General features: G+C 42.5%; 2 protein-coding genes across 2 annotated transcripts in view; one reads left to right on the top strand and one right to left on the bottom strand.

Annotated features, from left to right (window-relative positions):
- Positions 1 to 3,459: 3,459 nt before the first annotated feature.
- Positions 3,460 to 9,552, top strand: TMT1A (thiol methyltransferase 1A). Its single transcript, XM_047742190.1, has 2 exons — positions 3,460 to 4,290; positions 9,026 to 9,552. The coding sequence occupies exons 1-2, from the start codon at positions 3,793 to 3,795 to the stop codon at positions 9,260 to 9,262; spliced, it is 735 nt and encodes a 244-aa protein (XP_047598146.1). The 5' UTR covers positions 3,460 to 3,792; the 3' UTR covers positions 9,263 to 9,552.
- Positions 9,553 to 26,128: 16,576 nt separating this feature from the next.
- SLC11A2 (solute carrier family 11 member 2) overlaps positions 26,129 to 26,711 on the bottom strand; it is a 59,854-nt gene continuing 59,271 nt past the window's right edge. Inside the window, exon 18 of the transcript XR_007129497.1 lies at positions 26,129 to 26,260. The gene's annotated coding sequence lies outside the window, so the exon portion shown is untranslated. The remainder of the gene's footprint in view (positions 26,261 to 26,711) is intronic.

Raw genomic sequence — 26,711 nt, 5'->3', positions numbered from 1 at the left:
TCTGTAACAGGTTGGGGGAAGGAACGGAAAGAAAGGACAACTAGCTCTGTTCCTGCGATGCCTACAGTCACGAGAACATGAACCTCAGAAACAACAGCAAACATTTCATAAGACCCACCGAAGACACTCCTTCCTTCGGGCCTTTGCACTTGCTCTGTCTTCTGCCTGGATCCCCCTTCCTCCAGCCTGGCCACCAGCTTTGGATTCTGCTCAACTGTTACCTTAGGAGGGAGGACTTGCTGGACCTGACTCTTATAAAATAAACACTTCATCCCCATTCCCTAAAAAAAAAAAAAAAAAAAAAAAAAAAAAAAAAAACAAACACAAGAAGAACTAGAAAATCTTAATATTCCTATATTTACTAAAGAAATTAAATTTGCAATTAAAAATATACAGTATATTTATATAATTTTAAAATGTCTAAAATTTTATTTTAAAATGCAAACTACTCAGAATAGTCAAAGCCATTTTGAGAAAGAACAAAGTCAGAGAATGTTTGGATTTCAAGATTTTCGGTAAAGCCACAGTAATCAAAACAGTGTGGTCCTGGCATATGGGTGGAATACAGACAATAAAGCAGAACAGAATTCCCAAAAATAGACCCACACATATATGAGTAATTGATTTTCAACAAAGTTGCCAAGATTGATCAATTGAAGAAAGCATAGTCCTTTCAACAAATTATGCTGGAGTAACTACATTTCCATATGGAAAATATATTCACATTTATGCAATATACTTTAAACTTATAAAGTGCTTTCTGTTAATTATATCTCAACAAAACTAGAAAAAATTAAATTTGTCCTTTATCTCATATCCCATATATTAAAAAAGAAAAAAAAACTTTAATTGAATCATAGGCCTAGGCTAAATATAAAATCTAAAACTATAAAACAAGTAGAGAGAAAATATAAGATGAAATCTTTACAACTATAGAATAGGCAAGGGCTTTTAGGGGGAAAAATCATGGACAAACTGACTTTATCAAAAGACACAGCTAAGAAAATGACAACACGGATGGACCTTGAGAGCATTATTCTTTTTTATTTTTAAGACTGATCAATTTTTAAGATTATTTATTTATTTTAGCAAGAAAGATAAAGAGAGGGAGAGGGGCAGGTGGAGAGGGAGAGAGAGAATCCCAAGCAGACACCCTGCTGAGTGGAGAGCCAGAGTTGGGGCTTGATCCCACGACCTCCATATCATGACCTGAGCTGAAACCAAGAGTCAGATGGACACTCAACGGATGGACCGAGCCACCTCGGCACCCCTTGATGGCATTATTCTAGGTGAAATAAGTCAGAGAAAGACACATACCGTATGATTTCACTTACATGTGTAAGAAAAAAAAAAAAAAGAAAGAAAGAAAAACCCACAAAAGAAAAAAAACAACAAATTCATAGATAAACAGATTGGTCGTTGCCAGAGGCAGGGGGAGCAAAGAGAGGGGACAAGATGGGGACACTGCTAAAAGAATTAAAAAGACAAGCCACAGACTAGGAAAAAAAAAATCACACACTTGATAAATGACTTATACTGAGAATATACAAAGAATTCTTGCTCTTCACTCAATTTAAAAATGGGCAAAATATTTGAACAGACACCTTACCAATTAATACACACAAATAGCAAATAAACCCATTGAAAGAACCTCAACATTATTAATCATCAGAGAAATGCAAATTAAAGATATAATGAGAGACCACTACGTATCTTTTTAAATGGCTGAAGTTTAAAAAGACTACCATACCAAGTATTGGTGAGGATGTGGGACAGCGAAATATCTCATACACCTGCAGTGGGAATATAAAATGGTATACTTGCTTTGGAAAATGGTTTGGCAGTTTCTTCAAAAATTAAATATTTGCCTACCATATAACCCACCCATTCTATTCATAGGAATTTATCCAAGAGAAATGAGAGCCTACGTCCACACAAAGACCTGTATGCTGATGTTCACGTTGGCTCAATGTGTGATAGCCACAAACAAACAACCCAAATGTCCATCAACAAGTGAATAGAAAAACAGTTACCGATCCATACAACGGAACACTACTTAATAAAATCAGTGGATTTGTGCAACAATGGTGCTGACCTTCAAGATAATTACCCTGAGGGGCGCCTGGGTGGCTCAGTGGGTTAAGCCGCTGCCTTCGGCTCAGGTCATGATCCCAGGTCCTGGGTTCGAGCCCCACATTGGGCTTTCTGCTCAGCGGGGAGCCTGCTTCCTCCTCTCTCTCTGCCTGCCTCTCTGCTTACTTGTGATTTCTCTCTGTCAAATAAATAAATAAAATCTTTAAAGAAAAAAAAAAAAAGATAATTACCCTGAGTGGAAGAAGTCCGACAAAAAAAAAAAAAAAAAAAAAAAAAAGCATGTAATGCCTGATTCCATTTACTTATAATTCTAGGAAATGCCTATCAATCTCTAGTGACAGGAAACAGATCAGAGCTTGCCTTGGGATGGGGCAGGCTGGAGGAAGGGAAGACAAAGGGGCAAGGGGAAACTTCTGGGGGTGATGGATGTGTTCATTATCTTGATGAAGTGATGGCACCACAGGTATGTACATATGTCAAAATGTATCAGGCTGTACACTTTACATATACGGTTTATTGCATGTCAATTCCACCTCAAAAACGCTGCTAAAAATGTAAAAGATATAACATATGTATAGGATATAACACTAGTGAAACAACAGAACACTCCTGTATCCATCACCCAGTTTAAAAAAGTAAATGTTACCAGAGCCACGGGGGGGTGGGGTGGGTGGGGGGGTGGCAGTGGTGTGTGTCGGTGGATAAGCCTCCAACTCTTCATTTCAGCTCAGGTCATTATATCAGTCCAGCCCAGCGCTCCCCAGTCTCGAGAATCAGCTAGATATCTTCTCCCCCTCTGCCCCCCGCCCCCCGCTCATGCTCTCTCTTTAAAGAAATAAAATGTTTCAAAAACTAAAAGAAAAAAGTAAACGTTACTGTTATTTTTGAAAATTTCTGCATTCCCTGACCCACTCTAAAGCCAGGTCTTGCTTTTTTTTTTTTAATTTATTATTAAAAAACAGATGAATGCTTCAAACTATTTTCTGTGTGCTTTCGGTTTTTAGGTTCCCAAAGATGAATATTCTGGAGACGATTTTTATCTAAATTAGCTGAGTAATGCAGCAGTCCCACACAGTCTGAAGTTCAAACTCGCCCTTTGAACAAGAGGCGAGCCGAAACTGATTTAAAAATAACCCTGTTGAGTTAGGAATGTCTGAGAGCCTCAGCCCAGAATGCAAAAGGAGTAAATTCTTATTGACTGTGGCCAGGCAAGCGTGTCTAATCCCCTCCTGTTTTAAAATACGGAAGGAGAGGGGGCGAAGGGTAAGCGAGACCGGGACACTTGTCAGCAGCCTTCTGGTTCGGTTTCACCAGGCTCCACCCACAGATTGTTTTCTTTGCAGATGTCATTGGAGGACCCGAGAGGGCGGGCCTAAGTGCAGAGAAAACTCCCGCAGGAAACTTACCGTAGTTCCCAGAGGAGAACTGCTTTGGAGTTAAGGGACTATAATCAACTTTCCCTCTAAGGGAAGCTGGGAACCTTCTCCCTTGGCTTCGTGAAAACTAAGCTGAATCTTTTGCCAAACGCCTATAAATTAGGTGAAATGGGCCCCTCGCCCATGAGGTGACTTCAGCTGCGTCTCTCTCTCCCAACCAGTTATTTTCCTCTGCGGCTGATTGGCCTTGGAAAGTGGCCAGAACTCTACCTCCTGCAAGAAAGGGTCCAGGGCTAACTGGTCTATCTTTCTCTTCCGAGTGATGGCGCTTACCATCGTTATCCTCAGGCTACTCATCTGCATCCTGGCATTTCCCATGTTCCTGCTGAACTTTCTGGGCTTGTGGAACTGGATATGCAAAAAATGGTTCCCCCACTTCATGCAGAGGTTCACCGTGATCTACAACGAGCAGATGGCAAGCAAGAAGCGGGAGCTCTTCGGCAGCCTGCAGGACTTTGTGGGCCCCTCTGGGAAGCTGTCCCTGCTGGAGGTGGGCTGTGGCACCGGGGCCAACTTCAAGTTCTACCCGCCCGGATGCCGGGTGACTTGTGTTGACCCCAACCCCAACTTTGAGAAGTTCTTGATCAAGAGCATTGCGGAGAACCGACACCTGCAGTTGGAGCGCTTCGTGGTGGCCGCGGGGGAGAACATGCCGCAGGTGGCCGATGGCTCTGTGGACGTGGTGGTCTGCACCCTGGTTCTGTGCTCTGTGGAGAGCCAGGAGCGCCTCCTCCAGGAGGTGCGCCGAGTGCTGAGGCCGGTGAGTGGGGGGTTGTGAGGAGGACTAGTTAGTGGTAACCACGGTCACCAAGGGCAGTTTTGTCAATTTCAGGTGGCTCAAACATTCAAACATAAAAAGTAAAACCAGTAGAGAAGGGACTGTTGCATTTTTAAAAACCTTAGAGTCAGAAGGAAGCTATAAAGGGAAAGACTGATTCTGAATACATCAATTTTTTCAAAAACTACAGAGAATAAAAAAAAGTACCAAAACATACAAGTATTTGCTAGGGATGACAGACAAAAAAGTTAACTTCTTTCATTTTAAAAGACATTACAAATCAAAAGATTAATAGGATTTTTTAAAAAGAAGAAAAACACAGGAGAAAAATAGGCAAATGGGAACAGAAATGTAAATACAGATAACCAATTACAGGGGTGCCTGGGTGGCTCACTGGGTTAATGGTGGGACTCTGGTTTTCTGCTGGGGTCCTAATCTCAGGGAAGTGGGATCCAGCCCCCACCTCCGGCTGGAGCTGGCTGTGGAATCTGCCTGGGATTCTCTCTCTCCCTCTCTCTCAGCCCCTCCCTCACTTCGTCCTGCCCTCTTTTAAAAAAAGAAAAGAAAAAGCAAGCCAATTATATGATAAAAATGCTCAGCCTTCCACACAGAGAAATACAACACAATACAACTCAAGATACCGTTTTTACCTATTATAATGTCAGAGGCTTTTAAGGTCAATATGGTATTGGGGTTTGTTTGGGAAGCAGTACACAGGAGGAACTGCCCTCTTTGGAGGGTAATTTGATAATATTCAAAACTTAAAGTGAACACAGTCTTGTATCCAGTAATAATTTATCCTATAGCCATACTGCACAAATATGCAAACCCTTGCCTATTTGCAAAGACATTCTGTGGAGTATTTGTAATAGCATAAACTGGAATTATCCTAAATGTCCATCAGTAGGAGGCTGTTCAAGTAAATGGTCACATAGCATAAAAGAAGAGCTATCTATGTTAATATGAAAAAATCCCAAGAGATAATGTTAAATGAAAAAAAGCAATCAAAGCACGGACTATTATGTAGCGTATAAGCCCACTGTGTGAGAGCTAACACACACACACACACACACGTATATGGTAATGGGAATGACAGACATGAAACTTTTTTTTAAAACACTTTTGTCAGAGAGAGAGTTATCCATCTATTTTAGAGAGACAGCACATGAGGGAGGGGCCAAGGGAGACAGAGAATCTCAAGCAGACTCCACGCTGAGCACAGAGCTGGGCATGGGGCTGGGATCCCACGAACCTGAGATCATGACCTGAGTGGAAATCAAGAGTCAGGTGCTTAACCGACTGAGCCACCCGGGTGCCCTGAAATGTTCTGATTCTTATATTCAAATTCTGGGTTCTTGTGTCCTAAGGCTGGGCAGTAAATGGGCAAGGCTAGTAAGTGTTTTGCCTACAGTGTTACTCCTACAAAGTAACAATTCCCTGTATTTTCTAGCACTCTTGATGAGATCGCATTTGTGGTCGTCCTCCCTAGCTCCTGGGAAGCCCCCGCTCTCTGCTGCATTTGACCAGGAGCTGTATTACACTGTCCTTTAACCCTCTCAACAGTCCTTTATAACAGATACTGTCTTCATGGTGTGAAACTTGCCCAAAGTTACACAGCTAGTAGGTCTTTCTTTAACGCAAATATTCTCCCTTTTGCACCATAGCGCTCGTCATTAGGGCCTTTTTATCTCTCCCGACTTCAACATTTCTACCACTTTTGCTGGCTGTTCTTCCTCTGCCCATCTCTAAATTTTCAAGTACCATGCATACACAGATGGTTTCCAAATGTGAACATCTAGCCCAGATCTTTCTTCTGACCCCGCACCTTCGTATTCATCACTGTATTCAACCATCACCTGAACGGGTGACAGGCCATCTCTAGTTTAACCTGTGTTACCCCAAGGGTGACATCAGCCTCCCCAGACCTGGGCCGCCTCCTGCTCTTGTCTACCTGTTCTTGTCTATGGAAAAAAAAATTTTTTTTAAACCACTCAGGAAATTCCAGGTTTTCCATTCCCGAACACAGGTTTTTGTTTTGTTTTTAAGATTTATTTTATTGTCAGAAAGAGAAAGTGTGAGCGCAAGCAGGGGGAGCAGCAGGCAGAGGGAGAAGCAGGCTCCCCACTGAGCAAGGAGCCAGATGCGGGACTCAGTCCCAGGACCCTGGGATCATGACCTGAGCCCAAGGCAGGCACTTAACCCACTGAGCCACCCAGGCATCCCCCTCAACCCAGGTCTTATCTGCCCCCTCTCAGCTGTCTCTCTGGGATAGGCAGGACTAGAGTAGCCAGAGTGTGACTGTCACCACAGGTTTTGGAGGGGATTTGGAGGTGCCTTTCCCCTTGCTCCCCACAGAGGTAGAAGGGGAGAAGACTTCCAAAGTCCTTCTGATAATGTATAACCTCTACTGTGTCTACCCTTCACCCACATTTATAATAAATAAAAATCCCTGAATAAAATCCCTAATGACACAGTGGTACCATGGCTTTAGTAATGCTTTTAGATGCTTCAGTATTTTAATTCATCATAGCATTTACATCCTCGTGACAATGGTACAAAAGTATAAGACATGCTTGTTTAGTCTCAGGCAGTGCTGGGTGTGGATTCAGACTCTCCCACAGGTTTGCAAAGCAGAACCCAAGAAAAATGTTCAGATGAAGTAAAAAAAAAAAATTTTTTTTTTAAAAAGACATTAAAAAATTTTGTACTTCAAAGGCAAACAACTCGGGTGCCTGGCTGGCTCAGTTGATAGAGCACGTGACTTTCTTTTCTTTTCTTTTTTTAAGATTTTATTTACTTATTTGGGAAAGAGTGAGCACAAGCAAAGGAGGTGCAGAGGGAAAAGCAGACAACCCATTGAGCAGGAAGCCCAACATGGGGCTCGATCTCAGAACCCCGGGATCCTGACCTGAGCCGAAGGCAGGTTCTTAACAGACTGAGCCACCCAGGTGGGACTCTTGAGGTTGTGAGTTTAAGCCCCACGTTGGGTGTAGAGATTCTTTAAAAATAAAAAAGGCAAGAAACTTTGGGGAACATTTCTAGTATATATAGTCTTATACTAAATTCCCTAAGGAGTAAGAAAACTCAACACCCTATTAGAAAACTGAAAAAAGACATCAACAGACCAAGCAGAAGAGAAGTCCAAGTCACCAATAAGGTTTAGCAAAAAAAAGTTATATATATTAAGAAATTAAAGATATGCATATTATTGAAAATGAAATACCATTTCACCCATCAAATTGGCAGGATACAGAGGAAAAAGTATAGATGGGAGTTTGTTGGAAATTGGCACTCACACCCATTGCTGTTATGAATGTAAACTTGCAATGCCTCTTCCAAAGGGCAGTTTGACAACCTGCCCCAACAACTTTAAGAAGGCACAGACTTGGGTGCCTGGGTGGCCCAGTGGTTAAGCATCTGGGGTCATGATCCTGGGGTCCTGGAATCCAGTCCTGCCCATCACAGTCGGGCTCCTTGCTTAGTGGGGAGTCTGCTTCTCCCTCTGACCCTCCCCCCCTCTCGTGGTCCCTCTCTCAAATAAATAAAAATCTTAAAATAAATAAGTAAAATCTTTAAGAAGTAACAGATTTTTGACTCAGCAGTTCCCCTTTTTAGCAAGTTATTTATTTGGAAATAATTAGAGATGGGCACAGAGATGTATGGATAAGGATAGTCACTGTAATAGTATTTATAATAATGAAAAATTGGAAATAACTTCAATGAGAATAAGTAAGAGATGGTACCTGCAGTGCTGTGAAATACTGTTAAAGAGCTTTTAAATCACATTTTAGAATAATATTTGAATACACAAATCAGGTTACAAAACAGAAGGTCCATTCTAGTCCTAGTTTTAGGGAAAAGATACATATTCATACGATGTGCACACAAAGTTTTAACAGTAGCTATATTGAGATGATAGAACAGTGCTTGTTTTTCTGTTTAAACTTTTCTTCATTTTCTAAGGTCAGCATATGGTCAAGGTAGTATTTTTTAAGATTTTATCTATTTATTTATTTGACAGAGAGAGAGAGAGAGAGAGATCACAAGCAGAGAAGCAGGCAGAGAGAGGTGGGAGCAGGCTCCTTGCTGAGCAGAGCACCCAATCGACCCTGGGCTCGATCCCAGGACCCTGAGACCATGACCTGAGCCAAAGGCAGAGGCTTAACCCACTGAGCCACCCAGGTGCCCCATGGTCAAGTCAGTATTACTAGCTTCTGTCAGCCGGACTGTCCAGGGTCAAACCAAACCTGATCTGACATTTACAAGCTGTGTGACTTTGGGCAAGTTGCTCATTTTCTTTGTGGCTCACTTTCCTCATGTGAAAAATAGGACTGATAATACTTACCAAATAAGTTTATCATAAGGATCAAGCAAGTTGATGTGTGATAGGCATTCATGCATCATAATAGCTCAACCTGCAGCAGTTCCCGCATACCTTGCATACGGGAACTGCTACCAGGTTTAGTTGTCATGATGCATTACTTTTATGAACAGAAAATATGTGTTAATTCCATTAGATTGGCAGCTCTGGATAAAACTAAACCGAAGGTGAGACTATTGGCCAAAACAATGTCTTAGTAAGTGCTCATTTATCCATGCCTTCTCATAGAGTTAGCCTTTAGGGCCACTGAAATTGAAGCTTCCATCATCTTATAAACCTGTTCTTCCAAAACTAAAATCCGTGGGGCTTTTTTTGTTTGTTTTTTCCCTTTCTCAGGGCGGGGCTTTCTATTTCCTGGAGCATGTAGCTGCTGAGAGCTCCACCTGGATTTACTTCTGGCAACAGATCCTGCATCCTTCCTGGTACCTGCTGTTTGACGGGTGCCACCTGACTAGAGAGAGCTGGAAGGCGCTGGAGCGGGCGGGCTTCTCTGAGCTCAAGCTGCAGCACTTCTGGGCGCCGCTGTCCTGGGAACTGGTGCGCCCCCACATCTGTGGCTATGCCATCAAGTAGCGGGAGTGGGGAGTAGAGAGCTGAACGGCTCGGCTCGTAGCTTCAGGCTACACTCTGACGCTTCAAATACTAATTGGAAGAAAGAAAACTTTTTTTTGTTTTTAAGGTAAAGTTGCATTTCATCCTTAAGAATTTATAACTTCTTCAGCCATTTTCTGTTGTCTCCCAGGGAATCAAAACCAAACCAAAGCAAAACAGGGTTCTCCCTTAAAAGGAAACGCTGGGCTTTCATAATTGAAGTTTACCATTATCCCCAAACTTTAGTTTATGGGATAACTTCAAAATCCTTCCGGTTATATGGTTACCTGGCAGATTTTCATTTCACCCCCTCTTTGAGAGCTTGATGCTAAGAGGCAGTGAAATCACTCAAAAGAGGACTTGAAAAGGGAGAAGTGACAAGATCTTGAAACATCACAGACTGAACCAGGGAATACTGACTAGTTGAAAATCCAAATCTCAACAGCCCAGGTCTTTCTCTTTCAGAGAAATCTGAATCTGTTTGTTGTTCTTAGTATCAGCGGGGCTGGTGTTCAGAATTAATGGACTAGGAAGCCACACCTAGCTCTGCCCAGCGTTGTTTTTACTCCCGCAGTCCACTGACGTTTATTTTCCTGCATTCCAGTCTTCCATTTTTTTTTTATTACCATATAATGCCAATCTTCAGTACTTAAGGTAAAGATTGTACTTGACATATTAGTGCATCCAGAAAAATAGCTGAGGCACTTAAGTTTCTTGAGTACATTTTCCTTATTATGTAGCATATACTTTGCTGCCTCCTGTCTTCAATTGCAGGCCAACTGTAGTTAGGAAAACCTTGTATAATTAGGTACGCTTTGTAAGACCCCCTAAAACCTAGGCAGCCTGGGAGTCTGTAGAGAAGTAGACACATATTTGGGGGATTATTCTGACCAAATTTCCACTCCTGTCCCAAAATGATTTCTTTGTTCCTTGCCATCGTGGAAACCTCTGAAAATCATAAGTGCTTTGAAAACAAGTGTTGGGTTGGTCAGTCAGAAGGATTAAGAATAGCATTTTGGGGGCATCTGGGTGGCTCAGTTGGTTAAGCATCTGCCTGCAGCTGAGGTCATGATCCCAGGGTCCTGGGATCAAGCCCCCTATCAGGCTTCCTGCTCGGTAGGGAGTCTGCTTCTCCCTCTCCCACTCCCCCTGCTTGTGTTCCCTCTCTCACTGTGTCTTTATTAAATAGATAAAATCTTAAAAAAAAAAAAAAAGAATAGCATTTTCAGCTATTTTAATAAAGTTAGTATATTTTCTGTAAAGTATAATGACTTTACAAAGGTACTATTTTAAATATGAAATCAATCAATAAATTCACATTGATTTTAGAGATGGAAATAAATGGTTTATGTCTTTGCTGGCTTGGCTTCACTTTTTTAATGTCTCTGGGAGGGGAAAATTAAGCTATTTGAACATATAGATTTTTCTTTCTACTGCCAGGTACTATAAACACAGCTAGTGGATTTTAGAGAAAGCAGTTTGGGAAGGATCAGAGTGAGTTTTGGAAGGTTCAAGCCCAAAGACCCTCACTTATAAAATCCATAGAGTAGAAAGAAAGGACACTTAACTATTCTAACTCTCTTGAACGTGAAGACAGTTACTGTTAAGGTGAGGTTGGGACCTTCGTCTAAGGCCTCCTGAGCTCTACAACAGGAATCTCCTCCCTCTACAGTCTCCCCAAAGGAGGACCCTCCTTAATCAGCCACCTCACTCTTGGGTTAGGTTACTCTAGCGACTGAGAAATTGGAAAAACCATGCATTGACATGCTGATATGTTACCAGCATGTTGGAAAATAATGCCAAAGTACAAAGTACTAGACACATTCTTACCAATTCCTTCTTGTCTAAGTGGCATGGAAAATATTATCCTCACATTCTGTACAAAACTAAGACACGGAGAAATAAAAAAAACGGAGTTTCTCATATTCCACAACTTACTGAGCAGGTGTTAGAAGCCCCAGTTCCCAGAACTACAAAACCTGTTTCGACATGATCGGGGCCGTGTTACCTATGCACTGCTTTCCTCCCCAGGCCAAGAAGACACACGTTTATGGTCATTCCAACACCCCGTGGAAGTGACCTAAGCCCCTGCAAAATGGAAAGAGAAAAATGCAAAACATGTCCAACGTGCTGGTTAGGATTTCTCTGATGGCAAGTGGCACAGCTCTCAACCAAAAAAGGCTTAAGTAGAAAAAGGACTTTAAATACTCAAAAGTTAGTGAAAAGACAGGGACAGAAAGCCTCAGGCTCATCTTGAGCAAGGCTCAGCTGAAACTCCCCGATGTCACAGCTGCCCTCCTGTCTGCCCTAGTAGAAGTAGGTGCCAATCTTCATGCTTTCAGAGTCCGTGACCAGTTGGAGAGATCAAGTCTATTCTTGCAAAAACTCCAACCAAAGTTCCGGATTGGGTCTCAGTTGTCTCGAGTTGACAATACGGAGTCACAAGCCCATGCCTGAACCCATTCTAATGTTTAGACCTGATGGATTACGCCGCCTGGCTCAAGTGTAGGTCACAGCGCCTCATTCCTGGGGCTGAGCACACCCAGACCACATGAGCTGAGACAAGGAGAGCTGTATATCCTCGAAATGAAAACAAGGCCAGTGACTGGGGACAGCAGGAATGCGTGCCAAGCAGGCACACCACAGGCAGCCCCTAGAAGCACATCGCATTTAGGTCAGACCCTCTACCCCCTGTCCTGTGGTAGGTCACAAAGCACCATGTTGAGAATGCTGGCTTCTCAGAAGGCTATACAAGGGAAATGAAAGACCAACGAAACCAGCTTTAGCACCAAAGTGACCAAAGTCAAGTCCTGGCTGTGTCCTTTGTTGGTTATGTGACCTCGGGCAAGTTATATCTCTCGTGTCACCTTCCTCACCTGTCAATGAGGGTACTATCCTCCTAGAGGGTTATTGTGAGGAATTAACAAAGTGAAGCACTTGGTACTTAATAAATGTTGAACTTCCATTCAACAAATGGTTACTGTGGACTCTGCTCTAGAGCCTGAAATCAGCTAGACTTGTTCCTTGCCCTCATGGAGGCCACAGTGGGGATAAATCCTGGCTACAAGGGAGAAGCACCAGGTGCCGGGAAGAAGGAATCTGACCCAGCCAGGGAGGAGGATCACAGGCTTCCTTGAGGAAGTAACATCCAACCTGAATTCCAGAGGGTATTAGTATTGGGGCATAAGAGAACAGCCTGCACCTTAGACAAATAAAAGGAGAAAACACAATCTGTTTGAGGAACTGGCAGGGCCAGGCGGCATAGCTGGTGGGGAGAATTGGGGAGGAGAACTACTTTTTCCATTAGCTTCTTCCTTATCTAGTTAAGCCCCGGGATCCGTGAGCACGATACTTGATTTTAACGGCTAACAAAACAAAACACCATTGAAATTGCTTATATTTATATTATAAAACATTCTGGTCCTAAGTTTTCTAATATTGTAATTGTTTCTTCTGAATTCCTATATACTTCAGACTTGAATAGCAAGTGAAGTGCACATTGCATAATAGTTCCTTTTGTATTCTTGAACCTTAACAGAAGACTTTCCCTTCAGTATTGCTTTAGAAAAAACAGAACTTAACACAACTGAAATTCTTGTTAATCTGTTAAGGCACTTGAGAGTGAAATGAATCACAGCCGCCCAATGTCAACAAAAGCAAAAAAAAAAACAAAAAAACAAAAAAACAAAAAACAAAACTGTTCAGTAAGCATCATTTTAATGACTTCAATACCTAAAACCGAAAGTATTCAAGCTACTTTAAAGAATAATCAGAATTCCCTGACCCATGGAACCCCTGGAATCAAGAACAAAAGTCATGTTCATTGAGGGCACAGGAAATGAACGCTGAGTGACCAATGTTCCCAATTTCTAGTCGACAAACATAAAACAAAAAAACACAGCATTGGCCAACCAAGAAAGGTATTATTTTGTTCCTAAAAGAAAGTATTTGGAAACCTGTAAAGAATTACATAGAACCAAGGGAAATTGCCATTCAGAATTTACCATTCTAAAAATAAAAACCTCTCATGTCCAACAGCCTTAATTCAGGCTGTGTCCTTCTCAATCTTTAAAATGTGTCTGACACTGATGTCAACCTTTTCCTTGGAATGATCCTTTTATTCCATGACTCTAATAGCTAACAATATAACTGTCCATTTATTATGTGCATTCTTTATGCCAGGCACCAACTTTTTACACGATTTTTTTTTAAAGATTTTATTTGAGGGAGAGAGAGCATGAGCAGGGGTAAGGGGCAGAGGGAGAGGGACAAACAGACTTCCTGCTGAGCAGGGAGTCTGATGCGGAGCTCAATCCCAGGACCCTGAGATCATGACCTGAGCCGAAGGCAGACGCTTAACTGAGCCACCCAGCACCCCTACACAATTATTTTCATGTAGTACTCATAAGTCTACAAGGCCGGGAAATTACCTACAACTGACAAATGAGACCAGTGGGTGTTCTATCACTTGCCCAAAGCCACATGGGGAATGGTCATACCAGTATGCCTACATAGTTTACCTGATTCCAAAGCCCAGGCCTCCCCATGATGTTGCAGTACTTCATGAGGTCTTCTGGAACCCAAGTCCCTATAGGGGGGCCATTTACTGTGAATGGTCCCCCAAGACTCATTCAGTCTGTTTCAATCCTTTGAGCCTGCCTTAAAATCCTAGGTTGTGAGCCATCACCTATTTGAAAAAGATTCTTAAACCTCTGACTTTTGCCATTCCTTTGATATTGAGAATTGAACACATCAAAAACAAAATTCAAGTTTATAGCAGCAATGTCCACAACAGCCAAACTATGGAAAGAACCTAGATGCCCATCAAGAGATGAGTGGATAAAGAAGATATGGTATATATATGTATGTATGTATGTATGTATGTGTATATATGTATACATATATACACACTGTGGAATACTATGCAACCATCAAAAGAAATGAAATCTTGCCATTTGCAATGATGTTGATGGAACTAGAGGGTATTATGCTGAGTGAAATAAGTCAATCAGAGAAAGATAATTATCATATGATCTCCCTGATATGAGGAATTTTAGAGGCAGGGTGGGGGGTTTGGGGGGTAGGAAAGGAAAAAATGAAACAAGATGGGATTGGGAGGGAGACAAACCGTAGAGACTCTTAATCTCACAAAACAGAGGGTTGCTGGCGTGAGGGGTGTAGGAAGAGGGTGGTTGGGTTATGGACATTCCAGAGGGTATGTGCTATGGTGAGTGCTATGAAGTGTGTAAGCCTGATGATTCACAGACCTGTACCCCTGCTGCAAATAATACATTATATGTTAATAAAAAAAAACCCAAAAACAAAATTCACTGGGTCTTTCCCTAAATAAGCAACACTTTCCAATTTCTTCAAAACCTGTAATTATTTCCTAAGGACCAGATAAAGAGATGCCCTTCTAGAAAGCATTTGCTGGCTATTTCAAGTAGCTTCCTCCTAGAGAAGTCTCTTAGCATTCAGTAATACCCATGGCTATGATTTCACACCACTAATCTCTTCTTCCTTTCTTCTACATGCCAGACACAGTGCTTACTAGATAGCAGGTGCTCCCAAATTATTTACCAATTAATTCATTATCAAGTCCTGCCTCTTCTACATACCTCTCAGATGGTCCCTTCTACTGCGTTTTCACAGCTGCCATCTTGGTCCGAGAACTAAGCCCCAGATGACTATACATACAGACCGAGTGTGGACGGATGGAATGACAAACCATTTCCATAAGAACTTGCTAGGTATTGCATGATTCAGGGATAGGGCAGAGAAGTAGCTCTAAGGTGAGGGAAAGATACTACATCTGGATATGGTAGCGGGAAAACACTCCTTTTGCAATGAACTCAGCCTGCTTTGCCTTCCTTCACCCCCCACCAACCTAGGATGGAAAAAACGGAAGCTCATAACTTTCCTGGGGCACAAACAAGTGGTTTCCTAGGAAAGCATGAATGTCTGAGCCAAGTCACAATCTCACATGCTAGAAAATGCTTCAAACGGGTCTCCATGCCCTCACCACCCATCTTCACACCCATAATTTCCAAACATTTTAGCCACTCCTGCAGCTCAACATCATAAAGGAAGCTCCTCAGTGTGAAGTTGAACTGAGGTTGTTCAGCAATGTTTAGGAGCACCTGTCAACAGACATCTCAACACTTCTCCCAGCTTCTCGGGGTTTGGGGTCAGAACATTTGAATCCAGATCTCATCACTGCATCTTACCAATATTTTGTTCACTTAGAATAAGAAGAGACCACCTCCTACAGCTCCCGGCATTCTTGTGAAGATGAAGGGCATAAATGCAAGAGGTGCTTTGTAAACTACCAAATTGCTGGTCATGTGTGCTGGAGTTTCTTCACATGGTGCCTTACTTGGGTCAGAGCCCGACCTCCGTAAGCATTTGTGAGAGGAACAGAATGGAGTTTATCTTGCTGTGTAGAAAGAGATATTTTACTTCTATAAATGTGGTCCTGGGATTCCCATCAACTGGATTATCATATACGATGTTTTCTGGAGATTCAGCGTACCTTTTCTTTAAGATTTTATTTATTTATTTATTTGAGAGAGCGCGCACAGGCATGCAAGTACAAGTGGGGTGGGGGGAGGGGCAGAGAGAGAGAGAGAAAACATAAGCAGACTTCCTGCTGAGCACAGAGTCCAAGTCAGGGCTCACTCAGGGCTTGTCCCACAACACTGAGGTCATGAGCTGAGCCGAAACCAAGAGTTGGACACCTAACCAACTGTGCCACCCAGAAGCCCCTCTGGAGACTTGGCACAATTTTAAAGAAATCTCCCATAAAAAATAACTTGCATGGGGGTGCATGTGTGGCTCAGTGGGTTAAGCGTCTGCTTTCGGCTTAGGTCATGATCCCGGGGTCCTGGGAATTGAGCCCCGCATCAGGCTCCTTGCTCAGCAGATAATATGCTTCTCCCTTTCTCTCTGCCTATCTCTCTGCCTGCTCCTGCTCTCTGTCAAATAAGTAAAATCCTTAAATTTTTTTTTTCAAAAAATAACTTGTCAAAGCTCTAATTTTGGCATCTAACAATAAAAAGTTTGGCACCTATGTGAGATGCTGCAAAAGAACTTCTACACAGAGTGCTAGAGATGCAGACGTCATTCCCCAACTCCCTTTAATCTTTATTTTACCTGTCAGGTAAAATACCTGTCAGCTCACATTTTACCTGTCAGGCTAACCAGGCAGTATTAGGACCATGAAAGCAACAGCGCTCAGTTCAAATTCCATCTCACCTCTCAGGTTATAGGAACAGATCATTTACTCTGATCCCAGAAGAAGAGTTTCTTTTCAATTTTATTGTCCACCAAAGCTTAGGAACAAAGAAATCTAAAAACCTTAAAAAAAAAAAAGAAAGAAAGAAAGAAAAGAAAATGCCGCAATATTAAAATAAATATGTACGGGCGCCTGGGTGGCTCAGTGGGTTAAAGCCTCTGCCTTCGGCTCGGGTCATGATCCCGGGGTCCTGGGATTGAGCCCCGCATTGGGCTCTCTGCTCCGCGGCAAGCCTGCTTCCCTTCCTCTCTCTCTGCCTACTTGTGATCTCTGTCAAATAAATAATAAATTTTAAAAAATAAATAAATAAATAAAAATAAATATGTAATATTTATTTGTAAATATAAATGTTGCCATATATCAAATTGCTTACCATTCATGCAACCTCATCTGCCCAAATGTTGAAAGTGGGAGAAAACGCGGGAGAAAGTGGGCACAGCTAATAAATCATTCACAATCAGTCCGCAGTTTTGCTCTTAGGCTTTTATTTTCCTCCCTTTGTATTCTGGGAAGGAGGCCTTCTGGGACTCTGACTAAAATTTTATGAAGAAACGTTTGCCTTTTGCTCACACAGCCAGTGCACACCCCTACCTGGATGACAGATTATGTCTGAAAGTGTGAGGATGAGGTAAAAAAATGGTGCCACCGGGTATCAATACCTAATTTTTATAGGGTTCTAAGAAACTTCTTGAGAATCTGATGAAAGGTCTAGATCCTCTCCCTGGAAAAAATGTTCCTACAAATAAACCTACCATTTCTAGAGGAAAACATACATGCCTTGCTCCTGAGTATCTGGTCATTGTTTCCAAATTGCCGCATATGAAAATTCAAACGCTGTAATCCTATTCTTAAAAGAGCTTTTAGCCTTTCACCACCCCAACTAAACCTAGCCTTCAGCTTGGAGACTTCTAGTGCTGCTGCCCTGCCTCAGGCTGTCTCTGGCTGGCAGCCAGTACGGCATCCCTTTTTGAACTAGGCTGGACAGCAGACAAAAATCAGTCCATCCTCACACTCCTACTCATGCCTCCTTCTCCGACTGCCATACAAACCTGTCGATTTCTGACTGCGGGGTCTCCTTTACCCCTAATCTGCTGCTGCTTCTATTTTTTTTTTTTTTTTTTTTAATCTGAGTAAATGGCAAAACTATTTTTGTCACTCTCACTCAAGCTGGAAACCAGGACATCATCCTGGCTTTCTCTCTTCCTCACCTCCCACAGCCAGTCAGACACTGTTCCTTCCCTTCTTCCCCCAACATGTCTGCTCACATTCCTCCTAACTTGGATTAACTGGCCTCAGCCTGACCCCTCCAATCCTCCCATCTGTCCTCAGTGCTACTCCTTGGAACTGAAATTAAAAAGTCACTTCCTGCCTCAAATCCTCTGATGGCTTCTCATGGCTTTTGGATGAAAATCCAAAATAAAAATCCTGAGCCTAAAATGCAAGGCTCTTATGATCTGGCCCCACTGGCCATGTAGGTCGGTCCTCTACAAGCCACTCCCATCCCTGTCTCTGCACCCTGTGCTGTCTGGGCTGTGTGTTCTGGGCCTTTCCACAAGGCCATGCCTGCTGCCTCAAATACCCCTACCCCCTCCCCTCTTCACCTCAAACGTACTTGTTCTCTAAAATATCCCATAAGTCACTTTCTCCAAAAAGAACTTCCTTCTTTCTCCAGGTTGATTTTCAGGCCCTTCAGCCAAGCCCAGGCCTCCTCCTCCCACCCCCACAATGTGCTGCCGTGTGGCGCTACTCATCTGTCCCCCAGGCCTGACTCGAAGCTTCACTGGTCTTAACTCAGCTTCCTATGGGCAGCGCTCAATCTCTGTGAAACGCATGAACAATTTCAGCCATTTGCCTCCTCTGCTGCCTCAGAGTATGAGGCCTGAGTTAGACTTTTCAGGGCTGCTCAGAAGTCTCACAATTTACCCTCGGCTGCCACAGAGGCCAAACCTTGACTATGCTCATTTCCACACGTCTCCTCTCAGCAGATGACTTCACTGCTCACTTCAGCAGAAGGAAAAACAAAAAGAGAGCCACTCAGTGGGTCTGGAAATTTAAGAACCTCACAGATGCCCCCTCCTGACCAGAGCTGCAAGGCCAGCCCTGGGCTCTGGAGTCATCCCTTTCAGGTCTTTTTAAAATCCTTTTGCATCTTCACTCTTCCCCTGTGTTCAGATTGTCTAAAATCCACACCACCTTCCTCCAGTAAAAACAAAACACCAAACAACACAACAACCACCCCAAAAACTTAAAAAAAAAAAAAAAAAAAAAAAAAAAAACCACTTAGCTTTGCTTTCTCCTGAACTTATTATGCTCTTTTCCTCCCTTCACTATCAAATCTCTTAAAAATACCAAATTCAGTTTTGGGTGTTTTTTTTTTTCCCCACTTCCCACTCACTCCTCAAACCATTATCATTGGGTTTCCGGCCCTATCTGAAACTGTTCTCCACAAACTCACTGCTGCTTTCCAAATATAAAGGCCTGTAGGAGCTCTGCAACATCCGATTCTTATTTCCCTTCTTGAGATCTTCCTCCTTTCTCCTGTGTGTCTTCTTGACCCTCTGGCTGCTCCATCTCCAGCTCCTTTGCTGCCCTCTACCTCCCCAGGATTCCATACTTAGTCCTCTCCGTTCCTACAGATTTCCCTTAGTGGAGTTCCACAGAGCTGTCCTGTCCAATTCCCCATTGCCACCCTCTCCAGGTCTTTGGGGCAGACCGGCTGCTACTGTGCCGGGCCCACGTGAGCCACGTTAGTTTGCTATAGCTGCCATAAGAAATCACCACAAACTTAGTGGTTTAACACAATACAAATGTATTATCTTACAGTTCTGGAGGACAGAAGTCCAAAATGAGTCTCCCTGGGCTAAAATCAAGGTGCTGGCAGGGTTGTTTTCTCTGGTGGCCCTAAGGAGGATCTGTTCTCTTGCCTTCTCCAGCTTCTTGAGGCCGCATGGGTTCCTTGGCACATGGTCCCTTCCTCCATCTTCAAATCTCTTTCTGAAACTGTCTGACTTTCTTGCCTCCCAGTTTCACTTATAAGGGCCCTTGTGATTATATCAGCCCCACCCAGACAATCCAGAACCTCTCCTCTCAAGGTCAGCTGGACAGCAACCTTCATTCCATCTGTAACCTTAATTTCCCTTTGGCACGTAACATAACACATCCAACAGGTTGTGGGGATTAGGATGTGGATACATCTGGGAGTGGGGAAGAGGAGGAATTTTTCTACCCACCATCTCAGGTAGACTGGACAAGAAAGAAAAGGCAAGTATGTAAATGATAGCAGGCCCTTCAATGAGGCGCGCAACTAGACTAACATAGAGCTGAGGTGAGAACATTGTGGAATGGCAAATAGTTGTGGGAAGAACTGAATGAAGGATACAAGGGACAAATGGCTATCTGTACACTCTAGGTTTCAAAGAGAAAATTAGGCTGCATTTTATAAGACAGTTCATGTTTGTCCCTGACAAATCTCCCCATGCTAAAAAGACCATTTCTATTTCTGGAGCCTTCCCATATTAATCCCTTAACTCAGAATCCTTTGATGAGCCTGAGGATATTGTCCAACCTTCCCCAAATTCTTCAGGAGCTTTAGAATTAGGAAACCTAACATATGATTTTTAATAATCAAAAATGGCCCTAAACAAGTGAAAATATTTTGGAGCTCACTCACAACACATGAAATGCTACTCAAAACTACTGTGAGATACTATTTCTCACCTATCAGCAAAGACTTCAAAAGTCTGACCACACATTCAGTTGAGCAGGCCATGGAGAGATGGACATTTCCAGAGAATGCTGATGGGAATGCAACGTTGTACACCTCTTGTGGAATTTGGCAATATCTAGCAATAGTATACCTGCATTTACCTTTTGGCTCAGCAATCCTACCTCTAGAAATTCATCCTGAGGATACACTTCCAACAATATGAAAACACAGATGCACAAGATAATTCATTATAGCATTGCTTGTAATGTTCCCAAGCTAGGTGTTCATACATATGAATGCTTGAATAAATTACGGCTTCTGTAGTGGAGTCCCACACACCTGTAAGGCAGGAAGACACAGAAGCTCTATGAAGTGATAGCGTGTGTTTTCAGGGCGCTGAAAATAAGATAAGAGCTATGTTAGGTAAAACTATCTACGGTGTGGTCCCTTCTCCATAAAAAAGATGGGTAAATAAGAAAACACATTTGTACGTGTTTATTTTTGCAAAAAGAAACTTCAGAAGAATAAAGGAGACCCTTGGTTATCTATAGTGGGTGTGTGGGAAGAGAGTAAAAATAAAGGGGAGAGAGAAGTAATACATTTTTAACTGTATGCTTTTAGCTATTCTTTTAGTTTTGATTTTGGGAACCATGTTGATGTCTTACATAAAATACACAAAAGAATGTCTCATGTAAAATAAAAAGAAAAATGAAGGGACCCTAAGATGGAAAAATAAAAAAAACATCTAATTGTAGGGGCACCTGGGTGGCTCAGTTGGTTAGGCGTCTGCCTTTGGCTCAGGTCATGATTCTGGAGTCTTGGGATCAAGCCCCTCGTTGGGCTCCTGGCTTCTCCCACTGCCCCTTGCCCCACTCATGTACTCTCTCTCACTCTATCAAATAAATAAATAAAATCTTTAAAACACACACACATCTAATTGTATTCCAAATTGTATTCCTAACCATGTTGATACAGGAGGGAAAAAAATCACCCCAAGTAGCTTTCGTTCCAAGTAACTTTAAAAAAAAAAAACTTTATTAACATATAATTCAAATATCATAAAATTTAGCTAAAGTATACAATTAAGTGGGTTTTGAAAAAAGATTTTTAAATCTCTTTGAGAGCAAGCATGACCAGTGGAAGGGCAAAGGGAGAGAATTCTTTTTAAGATTTTTTTTTTTATTTATTCATTTGATAGAGATCACAAGTAGGCAGAGAGGCAGGCAGAGAGAGAGGAAGGGAAGCAGGCTCCCCACGGAGCAGAGAGCCCGACTCGGGGCTCCATCCCAGGACCCTGAGATCACAACCTGAGCCAAAGGCAGAGGCCTTAACCCACTGAGCCACCCAATGCCCCGAGGGAGAGAGTTCTTAAGTGGACTCCTGGCTGAGTGCAGAGCCAAATGCAGGACCTGACCCCAGGACCCCAAGATCAGACCTGAAGTGAAGGCAGATGCTTAACTGACTGAGCCCCCTGGGCACCCCTACTGGTTTTTATTATATTCAGAGTTGTGCAACCATCATCACAATCTATTTATTTATTTATTTTTAAAGATTTTATTTATTTATTTGACAGAGAGCGAGAAAGCACAAACCGGCGGAGCAGCAGGCAGAGGGAGAGGGAGAAACAGGCTCCCCAACAAGCAGGGAGCCCATCAAGGGGCTAGTTTTCAGGAACCCAGGATCATGACCTGAGCCGAAGCAGATGCTTAACTGACTGAGCCACCCAGGTGCCCCCATCACCATCGATTTACAGTTTTTTTCATTAACCCCTGCAAAGATTCTGTACATGAACAGTCCCTCCCTATTCTCCCCCAATTGTCTCAGAGCCCTAGGCAACCATTGATCTATTTTCTTTCTCTATAGACTTGCCTATTCTGGACATTTCATATAAAGGGAATCACACATCATATGGTCTTTTGTGACAGACTTCTTTCACTTAGCATGTTTCCAAGATTCATTTATTGGGTACACATAACAGTATTTCATTTCTTTTTATGCCCAAATAATATTCCATCGTATGGACATATCACATTTTATTTCTCCATCAAATGATGGATGTTTGGCTTGCTTCCATTTATTGGCTACTGAGAATAATGATGCTATGGATATCTGCACACAAGTTTTTGTGAAGAAATATGTTTTCATTCCAAGTGATTTTTGAAGACCGTATTTTGACTATTTTCCCTCTGACAAAAAAGAACTATAAAAATATTTAATAGGCTTATTTTTCACAGAAGTATGGGTCAGAAATTCTGAATTTTTTTTTGAAATGAATTTTTGTGTGCTCTAGAATTAAGCAAATAAGTAAATATCCTGAAGATAGTGGGAGCCAGTTCTCTCAGAGAGAAAGGAATCACAAATATGAAAAGGGGAAGACTAGAATGAACCATGTGGCACTGGGTTGAACGTGGAGATGTTACTACCACCTCATGATTTTAATATAGATACATAGGAATAGAAATAGACATAGACATAAATCCTAATTCTGTCTGCTGACAGGGTATAGAAGTAATGACACTCCAGTAACAATGAATACCTCTAATGCCCAGAACTTTGGTTTCTATATACCACTCTCCACTAAAATGAATCCGGGCTCCATAAAGAAATGGCTGATTTCAGGGCTGGGGCAGAAAAAGTACAAAGTTAGCCTGGAACATCTTGTTATGCCAGAATATAAAGAATAATATTTGAAGAATGATGGGGTCATGTCAATAGGACATAGAAGCCAGCTTAAAGGGGCTCCTACTAGCCAAATCTGGGGCAATTAGACCATCAAAATAAATAATTATAGTAATGGATTATAAGCCACTGAATGAAGTAGATAGTCATGAGTCCAAACTGATATAAATGAATAATTATATAGGAAAAGAGAAAGAAAATGCAGGGGTGGGGGGAGCACCTGGGTGCTCAATTGGTTAAGCACCCAATTTTTTTTTTAAGATTTTTTATTTATTTTACAGAGAGAGACACAGTGAGAGAGGGAACACAAGCAGGGGGAGTGGGAGAGGGAGAAGCAGGCTTCCTGCCAAGCAGGTAGCCTGATGTTGGGCTCGATCCCAGGACTCTGGGATCATGACCTGAGCCAAAGGCAGCCGCTTAATGACTGAGCCAGGTGCCCCAGGCATCCAACTCTTGATTTCAGCTCAGATCATGGATTCAGGGTTGTGGGATTGAGCCCTGCACCAGGCTCCATGCTCAATGGGAGTCTCCTTGGGATTCTCTCTCTCCCTCTGCGCCCCACCCCCTCAGAATGTGCACACGTGCATGCTCTTTCTAATAAATAAATCTTTTTTAAACATTTAAAAAAAATAGGGAAGAAGGGAAAACAATTCCTTCTATTAGAATGCCAACTGAAAATTATTTTAAAAATGATGGATTTAGAAAATTACCATCTGGGAAACATAATATTAATTGATTTGGGCAAGGATCATCAATGGGTGCTGAAATTAATGTGTATAAGTCTGATAAAGAACAGTATTTTTATACTACCAAAGTATCTCCTCACAAAATACTTATTTAGTATAAAGAGAAAAAATGGTAACTTTACAGTAGAGAAACTGGTAGACAGCACTGTAATCCAAGTCATCAAAGTTGTGGTGTGCCAGAGTCAACTCACACCAACTGAGGTGTGGCACATCTCTTCCCAATTTTGCGGTTAGTGATGACAAAATAGTAGCATGAAACTGGCCATTGTGGGAGTATTTACACCATGGAAATTGTTAAATATTACAAATCAGGGCCCTTTTTCCTCCGGATAACCAGTTGTTAGTCACTTATCAGAATAGTGGATTGAAGTTACTACCACCAGACAAAGTAATTTATGTGCCTCTGATATTGAGCACTGAGAAGGACACAACACCACCTTTGTGGTATTCTGCCAAAAATGTCTAACTTCAACCTAATGATGAGAAAGTATCAGAAAAAACTAAATTGAGAAATATCCTACAAAATAATTGGCCTGCATCAGCAAAATATCAGGGTCATGAGATAAAAGAAGATTTTGAGGATTAGCACTATATGTCAACTTGACTGGGCTAAGGGAAGCCCAGATAGATGGTAAAACGTTATTTCTGGGTGTGTCTATGAGGGTATTTCCCACAGAAATTAGCAGTTGAATTGGAAGATTGAATAAAGAGCACCCTCACCAACACAGCTGAGCATCATCAAATCAACTGAGGGCATGAACAGAACAAAAAGGCAGAGGAAAGATGAATTTGCTCCCTGCCTAAGCCAGGACATCCATCTCCTGACCTCAGACATCAGTGCTCCTGGTTCTCAGGCCTTTGGACTTAGACATGGGCTTACACCATTGCCAGCTTGCAGATGGCAGATCATGAGATCTCTCAGCCCCCACAAACACGAGCCAATTCCTACAATAAATCTCATCTATAAGTATATATACATGAATATAGGCATATGTGTATGTATGTATGCATATATATCTCCTATTGGTTCTGTTTCTCTAGAGAATCTTGACTAGTACAATGACTAAGGAAATGTTCCAAGTTAAAAGAAAAGAGACTTGACAACCAAACAGTATGTATTCCTGATTGAATCTTAGACTAGGGAAAAAAAGTTGTCATTGGGACCTTAACTGGTGAAATATGAACTTCTGGTGAAACTTCTCGCTTATAGTATTACGGCAACACTAATACTCTGATTTTGACCGTGGTACTATGGCTACAGAAAAGAATGCCCCAAATGCCTACAGAAGTTTTTAGGGGGTAGGGTGCATCAGCACGCGACTTGCTCTCAGATGGTTCTCAGGAAGAAGGGGAGAAATTTTTCTTTGGAAAAATGATAAATCGAATGTGGCTCAGTGTTAACACAAGGGAACCTGGGTGTCGAACGTGAGGTTCTGTGTCGTATTCTGGGAGCTTCTCTGTAAACTTGAACTTATTTAAAGAATTAAAGTTATAAGGAAAAAAACCATGAACGCTACCTTGTCCTCTGCGCTCATCTTTGCAGCTGCAGTCAGAAAGAGGCGGTGAACCAGGACTTCCCCGAGGCCTCAAACCCCGGAAGGCTGCGGGGTACAGCAGACGCCAAAGCAGCGTCCACCACCAGCCGTTCCCAGGCTCGTGCTTCCGGCGCAGGCGCAGGCACAGGCGCATACGCAAGGCAGCGGCTCACTCAGCACCTTCCTGAGCCCGCCCACCTACCCGGCCCTCAGATTGGCCAAGGGCGTAGTGACATCACATCCTTCACAGCTGGGCACTCGTGCAGCTTCGAGGCTCTCCAGCGGTCACAGGTGTGAGGGCCTGGCCTCCAGGTGACCCCAGACAGGCCCGTGGCCCCTCAACCCAGGATTCAGGCCCCAGTGGGTGCCCCTCTCGCAAGTGCTTATTCCTTAAAGACAAGACTCTTGGTCTCAGATGGCTAATAATGCCCACTGCCACCCAAGCCCAGTGTTGTAACAGTGGGCCCACTTGCCTCTTGATTTGGGGTCCTGGAATCAGGTAGTGAGACTCAGAGCCACAGAGGGAAGTTGGGAGCTCCCTGTGAAGGCAGAGTAAAAGGAAAAGAATGTTCTTCAAAGACTTACTGTTTCCTTAATTTGAAAATCTAGTGTTTGTGGTCCAGGTGCTGTTACTAGTGAGTTTCCAAGCAAGGGATGTGGAAACCTCGGCCAATACCAGCTGGCCACACCCCCCTGGGGTGGGACAGCATTGTTTCTGGGCTTTCCTATTGTCAATTAGTGGGAAATTGAACATAAATGTGTCCTGGCCTTACAAAGCCTCTTCTGAACTACAGCTTCCCGTGAAGGAACACCAGGACACAGCAGGTGGTGGGGTTCCCCAAAGGTATGGTTCTTATGCCACTTACCAGGTTACATTTTCTGATGAAAGCTGATTCATAGGATGAAGTCACCGTATTTGAGTTTTTAGGTGAAAATGGTGGGTTGCACGGATAAAGGACTGAGGTGCTTGCTAACCATGGTGATTGTGATTATAGTTGCTCTTGCAAGTTTCCCTCATTCCTGTGTAGACAAGGAAGATTATTTCCATTGTCTAGCATAGCATGTGGTAGGTGCTTGGTAAATATCTCAATGACTTTATAATGCCCTGCACATTCTGAAGAATTGCAGTGATCACTCTCCCATCACCTGTAAATTTGGAGGTAATTTTGCCTATATTGGCACTACCATTGTTCTTTAAAATGGTATTTTGTAAAAGTATTCTTTTACTGTTTGTGGAAGAAGTTCCCAATGATTGAGGTTCCCAATGATCTCAAATGCTGAGCAGTGAAAGGAGACTGAATAACCCATTTATGATCTGTCTTTATTCCGTATTCATGGAATCTGATTATCCTCACCTCTCTCTACTTTTACCCCTTACCCCAAACAAAATGAAAGGATTCCATAATGAAAAGGGTGAAGGAAACATGATGTTTATTTCAACTGAGCAGCCAGGCATGGATCAAGCAAATTG

Source organism: Lutra lutra, chromosome 8 (genome assembly GCF_902655055.1).
Source record: "Lutra lutra chromosome 8, mLutLut1.2, whole genome shotgun sequence".
NCBI classification, from domain to species: Eukaryota; Metazoa; Chordata; class Mammalia; order Carnivora; family Mustelidae; genus Lutra; species Lutra lutra.
This window is presented reverse-complemented; position numbering and strand designations above follow the sequence as displayed.